Source organism: Amia ocellicauda, chromosome 21, assembly GCF_036373705.1.
Source record: "Amia ocellicauda isolate fAmiCal2 chromosome 21, fAmiCal2.hap1, whole genome shotgun sequence".
NCBI classification, from domain to species: Eukaryota; Metazoa; Chordata; class Actinopteri; order Amiiformes; family Amiidae; genus Amia; species Amia ocellicauda.
Window position 1 is genome coordinate 3,687,889 of NC_089870.1, and position 19,241 is coordinate 3,707,129.

The window sequence follows — 19,241 nt, forward strand, 5'->3', positions numbered from 1 at the left end:
ATTAACCAGCATGTACAGGAACACTGCTGGTGTGTGAAAAAGGGGCAATGAATTTTCTACCATTATTCGATTCAGTTTAACATGCCTGCTGGTGTTTTTAACAGCTTGTGTCCAGAAGTATGCTGAATGGTGACACGCGAGACATTCTAAGCAGGGTTGCAGGTTTTATAGAGCCCCCCACCCTCCCCAAACCATCACTTTCTAAACATCTTGATAAACGGACAATAGCAAGGGCCCAATTTAACCAGGTGCAGTTCGTACATGTACTGTTTCTGCTCCTCGTGGTACAGCTCCTTGCTCTCCATTGTGCGCTCCAACAGACTCTGGTTCTGCTGGCTCAACATCTGGATCTGGCTCATCAGGTGGTGGTTCTCCTCCTCCAGGTTCCCCTTCAGCCGACTCAACAGCTGGAGAGAGAGAGAGAGAGAGAGAGAAGGAGGGGTTAGACAGGGTTTGAGGAGTCCACTATTAACACCTTAGGAGAGCACTGGGCTCTTATCTATGAGTTACAATTATGAATAAACACCATCTACATGTAGACTATTGAACATTTTTTGTAAATGGACTGCACCCCAATTCATGAGGTTTCTATAAAGGCAAAAAACAGCAAAAGTTATATTTAAGTCTAGATAATAAACTACAGAGTAAAGTCAGTGAGATGCAATTAACAAATTCTCTGGAACTTACGCACATCTTTAATAGCTTTTGCCTGTAAAGACACCAGCATATCTGTTCCTGAATTCAGTTTTAGAAGAGAAAAAGTTCAGGCAAGAAGTGTTCTCTCATCTCAAAACTTGTATGTGTTGATACCTTGGTAACTGGTAACATTCGTACTTTGTGATTTGCGGGGAGATCAAAGTTTGGATTTGGTCTAGCCCCTAGTGTGTTTAAGTAAACCATCAGCTCAAATACCCATAAATGTACCTGCTTCGTTGGAAATAAAACCATGTTCTTTTTAAAAATTAATAAACATTTCTGCAGAACATACTGTCCCAAGTGACTATCATACAAGTTGTGCGTTTTGCAGCTCAGTACCTCACAGTGGTTGTCAAGTTTAGTCAGGGAGATGTCCAGATTCTGGTGCTGCTCCTTCAGCTCATCATAGCGGGCCTGCCAGCGGTTGAGCTCCAGCTGTGTGCTGTTCAGAGTCGTCTTGAGCTCCTTGGTGTGCAGCTGTAAGCCACTGTACTCGTCTCTCAGCTGGTCGTGCACCTGTGCCAGCCTGACCGACACACAGACAGACACACACACAAAACGGGTCACTATTGGTGGGAAACACCCGTCTGCTACTGAGAGGAACGGTGTGCTGGGAGAGGCCCTCTGCTCCTCTGCGGTGGACGGCAGGGTCTGTACAGGAGTCAGCTTTAGCAGCAGGATCTTTTTGAGGGGCGTAACCATCTTTTGGACCTTTTTATTCCACAAAATGATCATTTTCAATCAATTCCTCCCACTTAGACATTCCTTCTGGTCTATGTACACCTTCACAGACCTTCAAGTTTTGAAGGAGGAGCATTTGTTTCAATGTCAAACGTGCCAAGTGATCTGAGTCCCAGTCCCAGCAGACAAATTACCCCTTCAATTTTAAAACCATCACAATCATTTATCTCAAAGCTCAAGGCTCATGACACATAGAACATTGGAAGTAAAAGGTATCCTTTAAAAAGTCTCCAGTATTAAGTGCAATACATTCCACAACCATCATTGTCGTGCAAATTTAACGTGTCAGAAAAAGCCCACAGCCTCATTAACTAACTCATATGCATAAGTAACCTATGGCAGTGCAGGTGCCAATTCAGCATGCAGTGCTACCACCTTAACTTCAAACTGCACATCGGTACATTTCTTTAGGCTGGCACTGGAGCTCCAGTGCTGGATGGTACTGCAGTGTAACTATCTCCTATCATCTGGTAAGCGGCTTCAGTGGGACACAGAGAGAAAGTTGGTGATGGGAGTGGCAGAGTAAGAAGGGAGAGGCAACCTGTCCATCTGCTCCTTCAGGCTCCGGTTTTCCTCCAGGATGAGGCTGTTCTTCTGGATCTCCATTTCCAGGTTCGCCTTCTCATTACCCAAGGCTGACTCCAGCTCCTCCATAGCAGCTTTCTGTTTCACCAGAGCCCCATACCTGCAAGAGAGAGACATGGAAGTGACCATGAGAACGGTTACAGAACCGAAGAGGCCCGTCGTCTCATCTTGCTTGCTCAGTAGCTTGAGTAAATGACCAGGACCTTATCAAAACGGCTCCCAGTGAATCAGTTTGTACTGTCTGGATAGTCACATTGTTCCAAACACCTCAATTATTTGGGTGAAGAAACTACCCCCTGCTATCAGTCCTAAATACACTGCTCTCCTTTGGTCACAAAACTCCCTTGATGAGCTCAAAGACGTTGTCAATGTCAAAATTGAAGAACAGACAAGGAAGAAACAGAGCAAAGGAAACAGAAGAGAGAGGAAGATGACAAATCCATTAGGAATACAAACCCCCCAAAAAAACCTTTAGCCTCAATAGGAGAGTACAATATATTTTACACTGAATACAGTGAAGGGAATATGAAACTTAAAACTTACTTTCACATATGGTCTATGATATGACAAGCCGTGCACAAATAGCTTGGAAAATTAACATGCATTTTGACTACATACACTATCTAAAGTACCGTATTGAAAGCAAGGATCTGACAAGTCATGCCTCTTTATGGAATTAGGACCTTAACGTCATACTTGCTTGAGATGAACACTAATAGAAACGGAGGAAGAGACTGCTGAGTGGGCCGAATGACACACAATTAAGGCTAAGAGTGCCTCAATGAACTATTACCATCATTGTAAACAGCTGTCTAATGCATTTTCCACCTCCAAATGGTACTATGGTGCACAAATAATATGAATTATATCTGACTAATATATAACCAATTCTGTTTGGGAGACTTATGTGAAACTAGATAACCAAAATGCCTTTCTTAGCAGAAGTGAGGTTGACAAATGCTGTTTTCCAGTTCTGTCAACAAAGTTTTCTTTACATTTAGAAATGGTATAGGCTTATAACAAACACCAAAAATAGTCGTCGTCCCCCATTTTGACATTAAAATAATAAAGCCTAGAAAAAGTCCTCTAGGCTTTGTATGCACTGCATAAAAGCAGTTTGAAACAATTATTTTCACTATTTACTAACTTAATTATTTTGCAAAGACTGAAGACCTAATAAATGCTGAAGGCTTGTTCTTTCAATGCCCTTCTCCTTACACAGCAAAATTGGAAACAACCACAGATTTGTTAAAAAAACGAATGCATTTTAAGTAGGTAATAACACACACATTGGTCATATTGATCACATTGGCAAAGCAGAAAAAAGGCTGAGTTTTCCAACACAGAGTCAATCAAAATAAGGGAATAACAATTAAAACAAATATAAAAATAACTTTAGCTGAATGTACTTCAAACAGTCCAGATATTCAGTTATTTACACAGAAATTCAGATGAATGCAATTAATTAAACTCAAGAGAGTGGGTTTGGACTTCAGCTAAAGCCAGCAATTTAAAAAATAATGTCTGACTAATGCATCAGCATTGTTAGCCACCTGAGGCCAGAGAAAACTGCCTAAAAAGACAGTTTCCTTATGCAATTTGAACCGGCTTTTAGTCAATTATCCTTAGGGGAGACCTGCTGATTTGATTTTAACCCTGATCTAAACCCCCTGAGGAGAAACAATCTAATTTTAACTATTTCTCTACAGGAAAGGATAGAAAGAGAAAAAAGAACCCTACTGAAGTTAAGCTATTATTGAATGTATTCCCTTTGGACGCTGAAGTAGTTAATTGCAGATTGTGTATGATCAGAAATAACTACATGGAAAAAAAAAATCCCCAGAAAAGTAAACCATATATTCAACCTTGTTGGCTGTTAATTTAGAAAGAATACGCAAGCAAAAAAAAAAAGCACTTATTTCAATTAACCAGTCTTCCACACGCATGCAGACTGAGGTAAATAAGATAATGCGAATGCTGCTCTTTCGCTCATTACCCCCACAGCTGCCACCATGCACAGCCGCCGCCACCACCCAGCACTGCTGTGCAGCTGTCGTGTCATATATGCCACCACACTAATTATTATTATTTATTTTTCCCCAAACAGCTTTTCATCTGACTGGTTCGGCAGCAACATGGGCTAATCACAAGGGCCTGGGCTCCACACAAAACTGCCTGCAGCCTTCCACTGCTCACACTCCTCTGCTAATAAATGCACCAACAAATGGAATTAAACTGCATTTTTTCTTTAGCTTTTATGGTTTAAAAAATACTTTAAAGGAATAGAGCCCCCAATCATCTCAATACCAGAAATGACTGGCACCAGACATTTTTTTCCACACGAGAGGGGTCCAAGATCTGAAAAGATAGTGTTGTTCACAAATGTGCTCAACTGACCGGAGACTAAAACCAGGAAGGAAGGTTTAGGCTGTAATGGTGTATTGTTCTCAATTCCAAACATTTGGACAGACATGTGCAGTCCATATGCACAAACTACTGCCAGTCACCTTACCTGATACACTCTCAGGAAACAACTTAAGCAGTCCTCTAAAAGAAACTAATCAAAATTCTGTCTGCTGGGACCATGCTGAGATCTACATGGGTTAGATTGTGGGGTGCATGTTGCTCAGGCAAATGTGTAAAAGAGCTGGACAACAGACAGTTTCCAGTCATAACAGTGATGTAATGTGAAGCACAGGATACCCAGCATGCTCAGGAATACAAGGTGAAAAGTGACAATCTGCACTGATTAAACACCCCTTAGTGGAAAAACCCGAGAAAGAGACCTGGCAAAAGAGGAAAGGAATTGTACACTGGCACACCCATGCTTTCATGCTTTGTTTGTTGGGTTCTGACCAAATGCCAAACCACTTGAATTATAAACGGAATTGTCAATTGATTGCATAATCGGTGCTTCTGACAACAGTACAGGAACACTCCCCTCGTGAATGCTTTTAAGTCATTGTGGAAAGTCTAAGTATCTAATTTAAGAATAATAGTTCTGTGCATTTCTTGAGTCCAACGATATCCTTTAATGCAGGTTGGCCCAAAAATAGTACTGGAGGACCACAGGTTTTGGTTTTCATTCCAACCAAAATAACCTTAATTTCAACAGTTTCTTAACTGGTTGGGAAACAACACTTTATTCTATAGGTCTAGAGTCTACAGTCCTGGAGGCCCATAATCCAGCACGTTTAATAGGACTTTCTGAATCATGAGTAACTTAATTTGCCCAATAAATGAGCTGAAATTAGACCAGGCAGAATGAAAACCTGAACCCCCCCACCCCCCAAGGACCACAGCTGTGCAACCCTGGTATTGTTGACATACCTCACTTCCAAGTTCTTGTGTTCCTGCTCCAGGGCTCTGTGTGCAGCCTTCAGGACACCGTGCTGGACAATCAGAGCTTCATACTCTCCAGACTGGCGCTCGTGCACAGCCATGAAGTTCTCGTGGTCCTGGAGCAGGGACTCATGTGCGGCCTTGAGCTCCTCCTTCTGCTTTTGCAGGTTCTCCAACTCGCTCTCCATCGACTGCTGCTGGCCCTGTATTGTGGCATTCTGGGCCATGAGAGAGGCACTCTGGGAGGCCAGGGTGGAGTTCTCCACCTGCAGTAAGAACAACCACAGTATTTAGAACTTGCATTAAGCATCTCTGACAACGCTAATTCCAGCAACAACACCTACACGCACTGACTAGGGGGCATTTTTTTTATTTTTTTTTATTTTGCAAACATGCTTAGTGCTCAGAGGGTTTTGCTGGCCCTGACCTGGAGTTTGGCAGTCTGGGTCTGCAGGGCTGTGTTGTGCTCCTGAAACGAGACAGCCTGTCGCTGGAGAGCCAGGATCTGGGCGTTGAGCTGGCTGTTCTGATTGTCTAACTGTCGGAGCTGATCTTTCAGAAGATGCTTCTCTGCTTGGAGGGCTGCGTTCTGAAATCCAGAGGAGGGAGGGTGGGGGGGGGGTGAGAGAAAAAAAAAAAAAAAAGAGGGTTTCAGATTCATCTATAGACATGCCTTTGATTTTTTGCATTAAATCTGTTTCAAAATTTTTCAAAATAAAATGTTTTCAACTAACCACACCCTGATGTGGCCAGTAATGGCGTCTGACAGTGTGGCCCAATCATGCAGGTAAGAAGGAATGAAGCTGGCATGGGGCGGTAGGACTCACAGGCTTTGCAGACAGCATCAAATAAACAGGACTGAAATGTTTTTTTCTCTACTGTGTAACTTTGCTCTGCATTGTAGGCGATCTGCGGGTCAGTCACACACGTAAATCACATTTATCTGGTTATTATTGCTTTAATTAAACCAAGATCCTGAGCAAGGACCTACATGCAGAACCTCCAAAACAAATGTATAACTGAAGCATAAGCAAGCCAGCTATTGAACTCATTAGAAAGTTCAGGAGCAGGGGGGGCTACAGTGGGGGGTGGAGGTGTATCAGCCCACTCACACTCTTCTCGGTGTCGATGACTCTGTCCTTCAATTTGAGGAGCTCCATGGTGGTCTCTCTGTGCTCCGTCTCCCACTTCTCCTGGACCTGCTGCCTAGGGATGGGGCTCTCCGGGGAACTCTCCACCGTGCTCTGAAAGTGGGCCTTCTCCTCCTCTTGCCTCTGTTTCAGTGCTTCCACATTTCTTTTCACCTGTGTGTGTGTGTGTGGTGGGACAAAAGTCATAATGTATTGATAAAGCTTGACTTCTTTGTGGGCAACTGGGCGATCCCTGGCAGCCATTGTGGCGGCGCGCTGCCAGCTTTGGCTGTCCCAGACACAGCGGGTCCCTGAGGCGGACAGGACTCGCCTCATGGACGCCCCTATTTCACAGGGCTTTACCTTTGGCCCCTCTGTGGAGGAGATGCTTACACGCACCCTCCAGGAGAGGGAGCAGTCCCAGCAGCTGGTCCGGGTCTACCCCGTAGCACCCCAGGCCCAGCAGCGCAGGCAGTCTGCGGCAGCTCGCCGGCGGGGAGGTCCCCCGACAGCGGCTCCCAGGCCACAGCCCAGGTCACAGCCCCGCCCACCTGCTGATCTCTGCCAGCGCATCACCGGCAGGCAGATGCCCCCTCAGGCTTGCCGCCCTGGCCCCCGATGGCCCACGGCGGCTCGTGGTAAGAGGGGACCCGGCCCAACCCCACCCCCTCTACCACCCAAGGCCAGTCCCTATATAGGCCTATATATATATACAGTGGGGGGAAAAAGTATTTGATCCCCTGCTGATTTTGTACGTTTGCCCACTGACAAAGAAATGATCAGTCTATAATTTTAATGGTAGGTGTATTTTAACAGTGAGAGACAGAATAACAACAAAAAAATCCAGAAAAACACATTTCAAAAAAGTTATACATTGATTTGCATGTTAATGAGGGAAATAAGTATTTGACCCCTTCAACTTAGTACTTGGTGGCCAAACCCTTGCTGGCAATCAAAGAGGTCAGACGTTTCTTGTAGTTGGCCACCAGGTTTGCACACATCTCAGGAGGGATTTTGTCCCACTCCTCTTTGCAGATCCTCTCCAAGTCATTAAGGTTTCAAGGCTGACGTTTGGCAACTCGAACCTTCAGCTCCCTCCACAGATTTTCTATGGGATTAAGGTCTGGAAACTGGCTAGGCCACTCCAGGACCTTAATGTGCTTCTTCTTGAGCCACACTTTTGTCATCATTGTCATGCTGGAATACCCATCCACGACCCATTTTCAATGCCCTGGCTGAGGGAAGGAGGTTCTTACCCAAGATTTGACGGTACATGGCCCCGTCCATCGTCCCTTTGATGCGGTGCAGTTGTCCTGTCCCCTTAGCAGAAAAACACCCCCAAAGCATAATGTTTCCACCTCCATGTTTGACGGTGGGGATGGTGTTCTTGGGGTCATTCCTCCTCCTCCAAACACAGCGAGTTGAGTTGATGCCAAAGAGCTCGATTTTGGTCTCATCTGACCACAACACTTTCACCCAGTTCTCCTCTGAATCATTCAGATGTTCATTGGCAAACTTCAGATGGGCCTGTACATGTGCTTTCTTGAGCAGGGGGACCTTGCGGGCGCTGCAGGATTTCAGTCCTTCATGGTGTAGTGTTACCAATTGTTTTCTTGGTGACTATGGTCCCAGCTGCCTTGAGATCATTAACAACATCCTCCCGTGAAGTTCTGGGCTGATTCCTCACCGTTCTCATGATCAATGAAACTCCACGAGGTGAGATCTTGCATGGAGCCCCAGACCGAGGGAGACTGACAGTTATTTTGTGTTTCTTCCATTTGCGAATAATCGCACCAACTGTTGTCGCCTTCTCACCAAGCTGCTTGGCGATGGTCTTGTAGCCCATTCCAGCCTTGTGTAGGTCTACAATCTTGTCCCTGACATCCTTGGACAGCTCTTTGGTCTTGGCCATGGTGGAGAGTTTGGAATCCGATTGATTGATTGTTTCTGTGGACAGGTGCCTTTCATACAGGTAACGAGCTGAGATTAGGAGCACTCCCTTTAAGAGAGTGCTCCTAATCTCAGCTCGTTACCTGTATAAAAGACACCTGGGAGCCAGAAATCTTGCTGACTGATAGGGGATCAAATACTTATTTCCCTCATCAACATGCAAATCAATTTATAACTTTTTTGAAATGCGTTTTTTCTGGATTTTTTTGTTGTTATTCTGTCTCTCACTGTTAAAATACACCTACCATTAAAATTAGACTGTGGGCAAACGTACAAAATCAGCAGGGGATCAAATATTTTTCCCCTCACTGTGTATATATAATGTGTTAAACAGCAGGACTGTGTCTCCATTCTGAAATTGTAGAATGGAGCTCACTACCGCTGTTCCCAGCGGATGGCACTTGAGTTTCGCTGCCTCGCTGTGTACATACTTCATTGGTCAGCAGGGTCTGTGGCCCGCTCTGGCTGTGTGCCATAGAGCAAGAGTCCGCTGCTGCTGCCCTCAGTGGTAAGTACGTGAGCAGGCTCTCGTGTTCTGCTGTGTTTATAGTTCCTTTGTTAACACAGTAGATCTAATGTTGCCCTGCGATAGCTGGGCTAACCAGCAGGCGTCAACTGCTCCTGTGTTCCAGTTCGTTCCTGAGCCCCGTGGTGTATATAGTTTGTTTGTACGAAATCTAAATTGTTAGCACAATGGAGCTCTTCCACTCTGTACTGTTTAGATGAGTTGCTGTCACACAATATGTATATATTGTATATTGTTCAGCTCGGCTACTCTGTTGACTAGCCAGCTATGTATTATATTGTATTTTTCTCATTGGGTCTGCGGCCCCGCTCCTATTGGATCAGGGGTCCACTGCCATGATATTGCGTAGAGGCCGCACAAGTGCTTGATTGCCCACGCCAGACATTGTGCAAGTGATTACGGCTTCACTCCTAGCTGCACTAGTAGAGCAGCTGGCCTTGCTCTTGTAAGCGGAGGGCGTAAGAGTTAACCTGCTTTGTATATGCTGATTGCAGACAGTTCCCGGTAGAGCGTGACTACGGTCCTCGCTCCTGGGCGGCTCAGGTGCGTCCCTATGGGGCCCCTGAGGTTACTGTCTGGAGTTGTGTTGCCGAGGTCCTCAAGCGGTGCACCTCGGGGCAGGCTCCCTTATCAGCTCGCTGCCTCCTCCCTTGTGACGATTTTGTAATACAGTAACCTCTCCCCCTTGGGCAGTGCTTCCGACATGAAAGATCACGGTAGGTTGCTTATGCAACCCCGGTTATCTGAAAAAGGAAGCAGTGTCCAAGGGTTGCAAGGTCATGCGGGAGTCATTCTCCCGGCAAAAGAGGACGAACCTGTGCTGACGTCACGTTTTATAGAACAGGATGTGGGAAGGGACCTGTTCTGAGTGAAGAGCACAGGGGCCAATGGCAGCTTTGATAGAGTGACGTTTCGATCAGGTTCTTACAGAAGTGCGGAGAAACCCCTCCCCCTTGGGCAGTGCTTCCTTTTTCAGATAACCGGGGTTGCATATGCAACCTATCGTTTCACCATGTGGACAAACCACAGGAGAGAAGATGGCAGCTCTCAAGAATGCCATTTTACTCAAACAAATATAAATGTTCAACCTATTTGTCATCGTCATCTTTGATGATGGGCAAATAAAGATACAATTCCATAAAGAAGTTGGCTTGGAATATGAACGTTTTGGATAACTGGAGCTCTTGTAATTAATCCACTTGACTAAATGTTCCCTGAAACCTGTGTGTATTAGATGTACTTTGTCAGAAAGAGCATTGCCCTGCAGTCTCTGGGGTTTCTTTATCCTTACCGAGGAAAGCTCACTGCGTAGCTCCTGGTTCAGGCTACTCGATTCCTCCAGGCGAGACTCCAGGGAATGAATCTTCTCCTCCTTAATCTCCAGAGTCTTCTTCAGTGTTGACTCAATCTTCGTCTCAAGAATCTTGTATTTACTGCAGGGAGATGAAGAGGTGAAGCCCAAGGCAATTTTAATGCGGTAAAGGATTTTTTTATATTTAGATTTTTTAAATCAACATCAAAAATGTTGTTTAGCATACGGCGGGAAATGGTGCTTATACACAGTCTTAAAAAGATGTAATAAAAGATAAAAATAAGTTGACCAGATTTATAATTTGGTCTTGGATTCTCTGGCAGGCACAAACAAACATCTCTAACCAGCATCCCACGATGTTGCTACTCAGTAGATTAACAGTCATTAAACTCATGCTATAGAAAACATTCTCGCTGGTTAAACATTGCCAACTTCAATCGCATAATCGCAATATGCTTGAATGTTCTTCATTACAGAATCTCATTGCTTAACGAAGGCTTTAATGGAATGTCCCACTGAACCCGCCAAAATAAAACAATAAAGGGAATTACCTTAGCCCTTTAATTATGCTTCCATATGCAGGAGTGCTTAATTAAAAAAACTACTCGTCTGAGCACTATTTTCAGCTGGATTGCATTTTTAACAACACAGCCCAAACCAAGACCATCTCAAGCCCAAACTTGCATATGTGTTTATTCAGTTTAAGAGCACTTCAAAAGGGAGGTATAAACAAGGCTTAAACATATTTCTTAGGCTTATATTCTCACTGGGTGATCTTAAAAAATAACATTTGGATAATAATGAATCTGTCTGTGGCAGCAATTGCACTTGTTTACTGTATATTTACATATACTGACATCATTTTAAACTAAAGCAGGGTTTGTATAGATTTTATAAAGTTTGTGTAGAGAGTTATATTGATCTGGTCTGAGCATTGCAAACGTGTCTTTAATGGGCTTGCCTAATTTCTCATAGACAAACAGAAGAAACAAGAAAACAATTGAGTCTAAGGAGAAGACAGTTTGGAAATGCTGCTGCAATCACGAGATGTACGGCACAGATCTGCAATCCATAAATTAATAATTCCTGCATAAATAGTCTCCAAAAGCCAGTGATGTTGATGAAGCAGGACAGCCTGTGAATAACATCAATGAGTGCATTTTGTTATGCCAACTGGGGAGTTGCAAATGCTGCTGCTTCTGTGCAATAAACACACAGCAAGGCAGGGAAAAAAACATGCATGCAAGAATATAAAAGTGGCCATTCACAGTACCAGTCAGGATTTCTCTCTCTCTTTTTTTTTTTGTAAAGCTATTATATCCTGCATGGTATCTGTTCTATACCTTCCATCCATTTTATAAACTCATGATATAGGTCTACTTCATATGTAATTCACATTGAACCCTTGGATTTTAATTTATTTCGCTTTACTCAAGTGACAGGCTGGACAGTGCAAGTAAGTGTAAACTTGTGCTGAAAATTTCTGTTCTCCAATAACCATGAATTTGCAATATTAATACTGATGAAATTAGAGGTAACAACCAGGGGATAGAAAGAAGATTGTATATAGATTGCACCTCAAATTGTCTTCAGAACATTAGAATCAGCAGGTAGGTGGGTAGGTAGATATCAGCATATATCGGTCCACTGCTGGCTCACTGGCTCTCTCTTTCTCTCTCTCTCTCCATATATGTATGGAGAGGCATTCATCCAGCAGTGGATCAATATAGGCTGATGTTGATTGATAGACACAGACATTATATACATTTATCAAGTCTAAAGTAAAGAAATAAGAACTTGTGGAAAGTCTTTTGGGGTTTTCCACATTTAATTTTAGTAGTGTGTAGATATTTCAGATTGCTGAAAGTTAAACTTGTCCAAAACAAGAAAAACAAAACACTGCACACACAAGACCTAGACAACTCACCCTCGATACCTGTCAGGCACAGAATCGGGAACAGCGTGAACAAGGCAAACACAAAGATATCTTAATTACCCAGCTAGCACTGTACAAAACTGTACAATGACTCTGAAACTTGCACACAAAGGAAGAGTGGAAGTGCCAGATTATTGTAATAGCATTCAATACGATTTGTCCTCAAGGGAATTTAAATATTAAGGGATCCAGCTCAGTTTTGCAAGATCGAAGTTATCAGATTCAATGCTTTAATTTGATAATTTCTTTCAAAAGGTACATTCAGAAGATGCTACAGCTGCATGGGATTAAAACAATTATCACGCTCCCTCTTGCCAACAGCAATTATGTGTAGAGTATTGATCCAGGCATCCAGTCGTTTATTTTTCCTACACACAATGCAGATAACATCAAGTTAGATGCTGAGCTGCTGAGGAACATAGGTAAGAAAGATTATCAACTTCTCTAACATTGTTCCCTTGCACTAGAGTTTACTGGGGTGCAGATCCACAATTGACCGACAAGGACGATTATGTCAGTCTTCAAATGCTCAAGAAATAAGGGACATTATTATAACATGCACCCACACAAAAACACATTCCTGTTTGATTTTCAGATCTTATGAATGAAGGGCTTGTAAATTTCACATGGCATTACATTTTATGAATATGGACCTATATCTCAAATTTGAGATGATGTACCCTCAACTGGGTCTTATTAACTCATACTTTTTCAAGGAGTGGCAGTGACCCTGGATGCTCCTATGTAAGCTATATGGTTTCCTTACTTGTCCTCAGTGCTGTGTTCCTCCTGCAGCAGCTTCTCCTTGTTGAGGCCAATCTTCTCCAGCTCATGATTCATCTTCTCCAGCTCATTCCACTGCTGCTGGCTCTTCAGCTTCTCATGCACCAGGTCCTGTAGATCAAGAACCATTGCACACCATTTGCTGATTACAGATTAGCAGGGGTGTAAAGTTACGAAGTACAAATACTTCGTTCCTGTACTTAAACGTTTTTCAAGTATTTGTACTTTACTTAAGTATTTATTAGTTGTGGCTACTTTTACTCCACTACATTTACGAATAAAATAATGTTCTTATTATTCCACTACATTTCCCACAGAAGACTCCGTTACCGTTACTCACTTCCGGTAGGTCATTAATATGAATATTAAACCGTCTATGTGCTTCATTCTGCAATTCCATAGCACCATTCATACGTCAGTCATACACATTTTACCATTTGGGTAAAAAGGCATATTTTGATTGGCCTTCACACAGTAGAAAGGTGGAGTCAATTTGACCATTTAGGTTTGCTTTCAAATTAGTATGACCACAACGAAAAGTTTCACCGCGCAGCTGCATGGAAAAAATATCTAACGTTAATAATGGGTATGCAAAATGAATAATTTAGCAGTGCTCACAATCACGTGTTAAAACTGGGACATGCCGGTGAGTTTGATGAGTTGTGGGAGAAACAGGACACGGACACCCGCTCTGCACACGGCACAGAGAAGTGAGTATTGATCTGACAGCGCATAATAATAAAGCGCTAACAAACTTTTGTGCAAACCATCTACATAGCAATGTCAAATGACACAAAAGTGGTGCAATGTATACGTATTTCCTAGCCTTACAATTCACACCATTTTTATAAGCCATAAGAAGCTACTGGCCAAACCACAGCTACCAAATGTTGATTTAATGCAGGATTTAGCAATTCTAAGAGATTAATTGAAGTCCTCAAAAGTAAGCAGTGCTTTTAAAAAAAAAAAATAACAAAAAATCAAGCAAGATAGTAATGGTGCAAAGATTACAATTAAACATTATGTTTTCATTCCAAACATAAGTCCATGTAGGACCCTACCTCTCTTAGTGTGGCCAGTGTCCTCTTGTCGATTGTGGCTTGTTTCTGTATATCTTTGTTCTCCCTCTCCAATTCCTTAACCCTGTTGGCAGCCTCCTTGGCCTTGCTCAGCTCCCTCTCCAGGATCTTGGTCTCCTTCTCCAGGGCAGCCAGTTTAAGCCCGCTCTCGTCCAGTGCCGCCTCCTTCACCTCCACCTGCTGCCAAAGCCGGCGGCTCTCCTTCTCCAGCTGCTTCTTGTCCTTCTCCACCTGGCCCAGCTCCTGCTCCAGCCTCCAGTTCTCCTTCTCCAGAGTCTCCAGCCTCTTGCCCGAGATCCTGAGCTCCTCCAGGTCCTTCCGGAGCACCTGGTTCTCCTTCTCGGTGTCCTGCAGCTCCCGCTCCAGGTGCTGGATCTTGGTGTTGGTGTTCTCCAGTGTCTGCTGCAGCCTCTGGTTGTCCGAATCCAGGCTCTGGTAGCTCAGCTCCAAACGTTCCGATTTCTTGTTCTGGGCTCTGAGCGTGTCTACATTCCTGGACAGCTCCTCTCTCTCTTTCTCCAGCTCCTGGTTGTCCAGCTCCACCTGCGCTAGCTTGGCGCTGGAAAACTTGAGAGCCTCCACCGTCCTCCTGAGCTCCAGGTTCTCCTCGTCCACCTGCCGGTTCTCCTGCTCCAGAGCCTCCAGCCTGAGCGCCATGTTCTGTGCCGCGTCGGCCAGCTTCTTCAGCCTCCTGTTCTCCTGCTCCAGGCCGGAGTTCTCCTGCTCCAGGGCCTCGATCTTGTCACAGGTGATCTTCAGGCTGGCCACCTGCTTCTGCAGCTGCTCGTTGACCCGTTCCAGCTTGTGCACCTCATTCTCCAGCTCCTCCGACTTCTCCGTCCTCTCCTGCAGCTGCGCCAGCTCCTTCTGCACCTGCTTCTTCTCAAACTCCAGCTGCGTGAGCTTGCTGCCCGTGTCAGTGATGGTCTCGTGGAGAATGCGGTTCTCCTTCTCCACATCCTTCACCCGCGCCTCCCTGCTGATCTGGGCCCTCTGTCTCAGCGTGTTCACCGTCTGGCTCAGGTGATTCTTCTCCAGCTCCAGCTCTGAAATCTGAACAAGACCACCAAAGACACATACTTCCATAAATACATCAAGACAGACACGCGCAGATTTTGTTAATGGATCAAAATTGAGCTTTTTTTTATGTTAAGATATTTTTTCTATATTTTTTGCATTCACCCGTCTGTCCTTCTCAGCTCGCAGACCCTCCAGCTTGTGCTGCAGATTCTGCTTGTCCTTGAGGAGCTCCTCTCCCAGACTCTCCATGTCCTGGGTGGTCTGTTTTTCTTGGTCAAGCTGGGTCTGTAAATTCTCAAGCTGCACCAAGGACACACACAAACAAAACAATCCACAAACAGTCATTAACAATGTGGGAATCTTCACATAATTACATGTTTATTTGGGATACTGGTTATACAAAACATCCTGATGTCTTGAAAAGCTCTTTTGTTGATTAAGTTTGGTTTCATCTAGGTCTTATTTTCCTATGCATCCCTATTCTGCATCAACAGCAGAGCAGGACTCGTTACAATTTAAAGATTTGTTATTTCTTAGAGGTAAAATTGCTCCATCGTAAAACAGAATTATACCGTATTTTACAAAATAGCAAAAACTCATTTTTGAGCCCATTCAGACCCAGAACAGTACTCCTCTTTCAAATACACTGCACACTCTCCTACGTGGCTTGGCAGTCAGACTGAATTAGATCAGTGTGTTTGAGTGTAGAGCATGTGACCGATCAAAGCAGACGCCTGCCCTACGGACACAGTGGAGCTCTGTATATCGAGGAACCTGGGCCTACCTTCCTGCCGATATCCTGATTTTCCTTCTCCAGCTCCAGGATGCGCAGGTTGCCCTCCTCCAGGCTCAGAGAGGCGTCTCTCAGCTCCTGGATGGTGCTCTGGAGCCCCTGGTTCTCCTTCTCGAGCTTCAGGATGCGGCTAGACGCAGACTCATTCAGCTCGAACACAAATGATTTGCGAGCTGTTGAAACAAGACCTTCCTTTGCTTTCAATTATTCAACAGTAATTCCTATCGCTTCACAGAGATGAGAGGCACAGACTGCGTGGTCGGTTTTCCAGAGTCTTCTGGGGCTTCATGAAGGGAAGACCTCGCTTTTTTAAGTAAGTCTATAAACTAGATTTAAAAGCATTCAAGGTATCCAAATCCCTGATTACTAGCAGAAAAAAGACTAAGATGGGGCTTAAGCTTTCAAAAGCAAGCACAAGCCATTCAGAAAGAGTTCGGCCAGCTGTACATTTACAAGACAACGAACATTTATCAGAACCACTTCCCAAACAGCATCCAACTATTTTCAACATATTCATGAATTAGACTGCATTTTTGACACTTCAATCAAGCTTTTAAATTCAAAACAGGAGATTTAAGGTTTAATAAGAAACTTAAAAAAAAAAAAAGTTAAAATCCAGAAAAAATGTATTTCAGAGCTAAATCACATTTTGGAGTATTTGGACAGAAGCTATACTAAATATATCTATTATTAAGCACACAGAATACAGAGGATGTGTGTATTGATCCTCCTGTAATTAACTCGGCGACTTGACAAGAATCGCTGCACCAGCCTGGCTTTCCCTCCACTGCAACATAAGCTTCTTTCGTAGCAGTCTGATCACTTCTGCAACTCACACGGGCAAACACCCACGTGTGCAGTTTTGCTAACAGCGGCCATCATTCACAAGCCCCTGCTCCCTCCGTGGCAGCGTATGAATCACGGCGAGCTGTGCTGATAGAGCCCTGAGCTCAGGGTGGACATTATGTGTGAGGGGAAAGTTGCTGAGGCTGCCCCTGAACCGGTCCGTTACCTCCAGATTGCTGCTTCTACGAGTCAGGACAGTCGAGGCAGCTGAAACCAAAGATGGCTTGATCCGTTTATCGTCTCCCTCACTACACTGTGGATCTCATTTAACCCATTCATTTTATGAATAAATGACTTGCCAGCAGCTTGAATACATTTTGTTTTTTAAACAGTTTTTCCAATGAAATTATTTTATAGGGCTTTAGCAACCATTTTAACTGAGAAGTAAGGTAAAAACGAATACACATAAGGTCCAGTCTTACTCATAAGATCTTTTGCCAACTTTGAAAAATCAAGCCCCATATACATCCTCTTCCATCTCTTTCTCTCCCACTTTCATCCTCAGACCTATCAGTGTCCTTTGCTTCATATAAAAAAAAAAACTCAAAAATACAGAAGAGAAACTAAAAGCTCACTGCTACTAATTTCTGTAGCTGCTTTTTCAGTTGTTGTTTTTATTGGGGTGGGTGTGGGGGGGGTGTGGGGGGGGGTTTAAAACACCAAACCATGGAAACAGCAGGTGTTATTAAACATGGCTGACTGACACAACTTCCATAATAGGAGAGCACAGAGAAAGACAATACACCGCTAGCCAAGAAGCAGCACTTTGGGGAATCCTGGGCAGGGTCAAATAAGGACATTGCCCAGATCCAGACCTTTACTACAGCACCTTACACCAGCTTCAGTTAAGTTAATAATGAGTTGAATTAGGTTGGGAAAACACAGGCGGCAGACAAATTTGATCTCACTGCAAATCTTCAGGAACAATACCGTGAAACCCTTATGAGTAAGTACAGTGGATGACAGTATGCAGGACACTATGTATATGCAAGTATACCCCAGGCATACATGAGGTGTATCGAAATGTATTTATAGGGCATCTTTTCCATAAAGGACGTGGTCGTCTAGGGTTTATATGCACTCCACTGACCGTCACTGACATCTGCAGTCCGCGACATCTGCTCCAGCTCCCAGCCCAGATGGGCCGACTCGTTCATGCTCTGCTTCTGAGCAATCTCCAGCACCATGTTCTCCTCCAGTAGCTCCTCGATCCTCTTCTTGTCCGTGTCACGATCCTGCAAGCGCAGGCCAACACAGAAAAATGTTGTTTGAGTATTTTAAATCTCCTTTTTTTTTTTTCTCTCTCATGGAGAAACAAGAGCTTAAAATACGATTGTATTCAAGAACACACAGGACGTGCATTTGTGTTTTATAGGTGATATTTCATCAATGAACCTGATTAACCCTTTGGGTGAGCATCTGCAGTGTATATTTGGTCTTTTATAGGTGTTTCCTCATATATATATTTGTTTTATTAATAGCCTTAGAAATAACATAGCAGTAAAATGTAAGTGTATGTGTTAATTGGGAGTCTGCATGTCAGTATGACTCATTATACCAACAATGAGTGGAATGGGCAGAGAAGTATCCTCATTTGTAACCTTTTAAAAGCATTTAACGCTCCATTTGAAGACCGGAGAACACTCCCTCACACTCCGAGAACAGAGCAGCACTCACGATTTCAATGTCGTGCAGTTTGGAGCGGAGCTGCACGTTCTCTTTCTCCAGCTCATGCAGCTTGTCGCAGCGCCCCCGAGACAGAGTCAGCTGCTCCTCCAGCATGACCTTGGTCTCGATCAGAGTGACGTTGTCCTCACGCAGCTCCTGCACACATACAGCATGGCAGAGTCAAGCGGCTGGCCATGACAGCTACTACAATGCCCAGTCAGCGTGTTTCATCTGCCTTCCTGCTTCGACACAGACGCTCTAACAATGAGACTGGAGGGCTGTCATCATCAAAACTCTGATTAACACATATTAGAACAGGGCCCTTTGTCTCGTTCAAAGAAACACACTGCAATGTCATTCCAGACAAGGACTGTCTTTATACATATAGAAATTTCACACAGGCATATAGCTGTCTGGTCTAACTCAACATCCACTTTAACTTTTTTCTTGCATGTTGTTATATCTGCTAGTGACCAAGAATTGAAAAGGTGTGGGATTACCTTGGCTTATTTGAAAAAGCTATTGAAAATCTTGTTGCAACACACCAGAACATATTTTTATATAATTATTATTCTTCTTCTTAGCTTCTCTGTCCCCCCACCTCCATGCGCGTCTTGTAGAAGTGGACATCGTGCAGCCTCTCCTTGCAGCGAGAGAGTTCTGTCTCCAGCCTGTCCACCCGGCTGGCCTTCTCTCGCAGGGCGTCCAGCTCGTCTCTGTAGGCCCGCACCGAGCGAGCCTCCGCCAGCAGCTGCATATTCTGAGGGCCAGGAAACAGCCTCGATGAGGGACATTCAGAGAAAGTCGTAAGTAGTCCCTACCCTCGGTCCTGGA

The 19,241-nt window shown here is 44.1% G+C and overlaps 1 protein-coding gene across 1 annotated transcript in view; it reads right to left on the reverse strand.

Annotated features, from left to right (window-relative positions):
- ccdc88c (coiled-coil domain containing 88C) overlaps positions 1-19,241 on the reverse strand; it is a 77,128-nt gene that overhangs the window by 14,071 nt on the left and 43,816 nt on the right. The window contains exons 10-23 of the mRNA XM_066694648.1: positions 19,009-19,167; positions 18,417-18,563; positions 17,830-17,974; positions 15,885-16,066; positions 15,263-15,400; positions 14,063-15,133; positions 12,985-13,112; positions 10,262-10,403; positions 6,477-6,668; positions 5,792-5,953; positions 5,353-5,630; positions 1,979-2,122; positions 1,036-1,222; positions 262-407 (exon numbers count right to left, since the gene is read on the reverse strand). Of these exons, the coding sequence (XP_066550745.1) occupies positions 262-407; positions 1,036-1,222; positions 1,979-2,122; positions 5,353-5,630; positions 5,792-5,953; positions 6,477-6,668; positions 10,262-10,403; positions 12,985-13,112; positions 14,063-15,133; positions 15,263-15,400; positions 15,885-16,066; positions 17,830-17,974; positions 18,417-18,563; positions 19,009-19,167 (3,221 nt within the window). The remainder of the gene's footprint in view (positions 1-261; positions 408-1,035; positions 1,223-1,978; positions 2,123-5,352; positions 5,631-5,791; positions 5,954-6,476; positions 6,669-10,261; positions 10,404-12,984; positions 13,113-14,062; positions 15,134-15,262; positions 15,401-15,884; positions 16,067-17,829; positions 17,975-18,416; positions 18,564-19,008; positions 19,168-19,241) is intronic.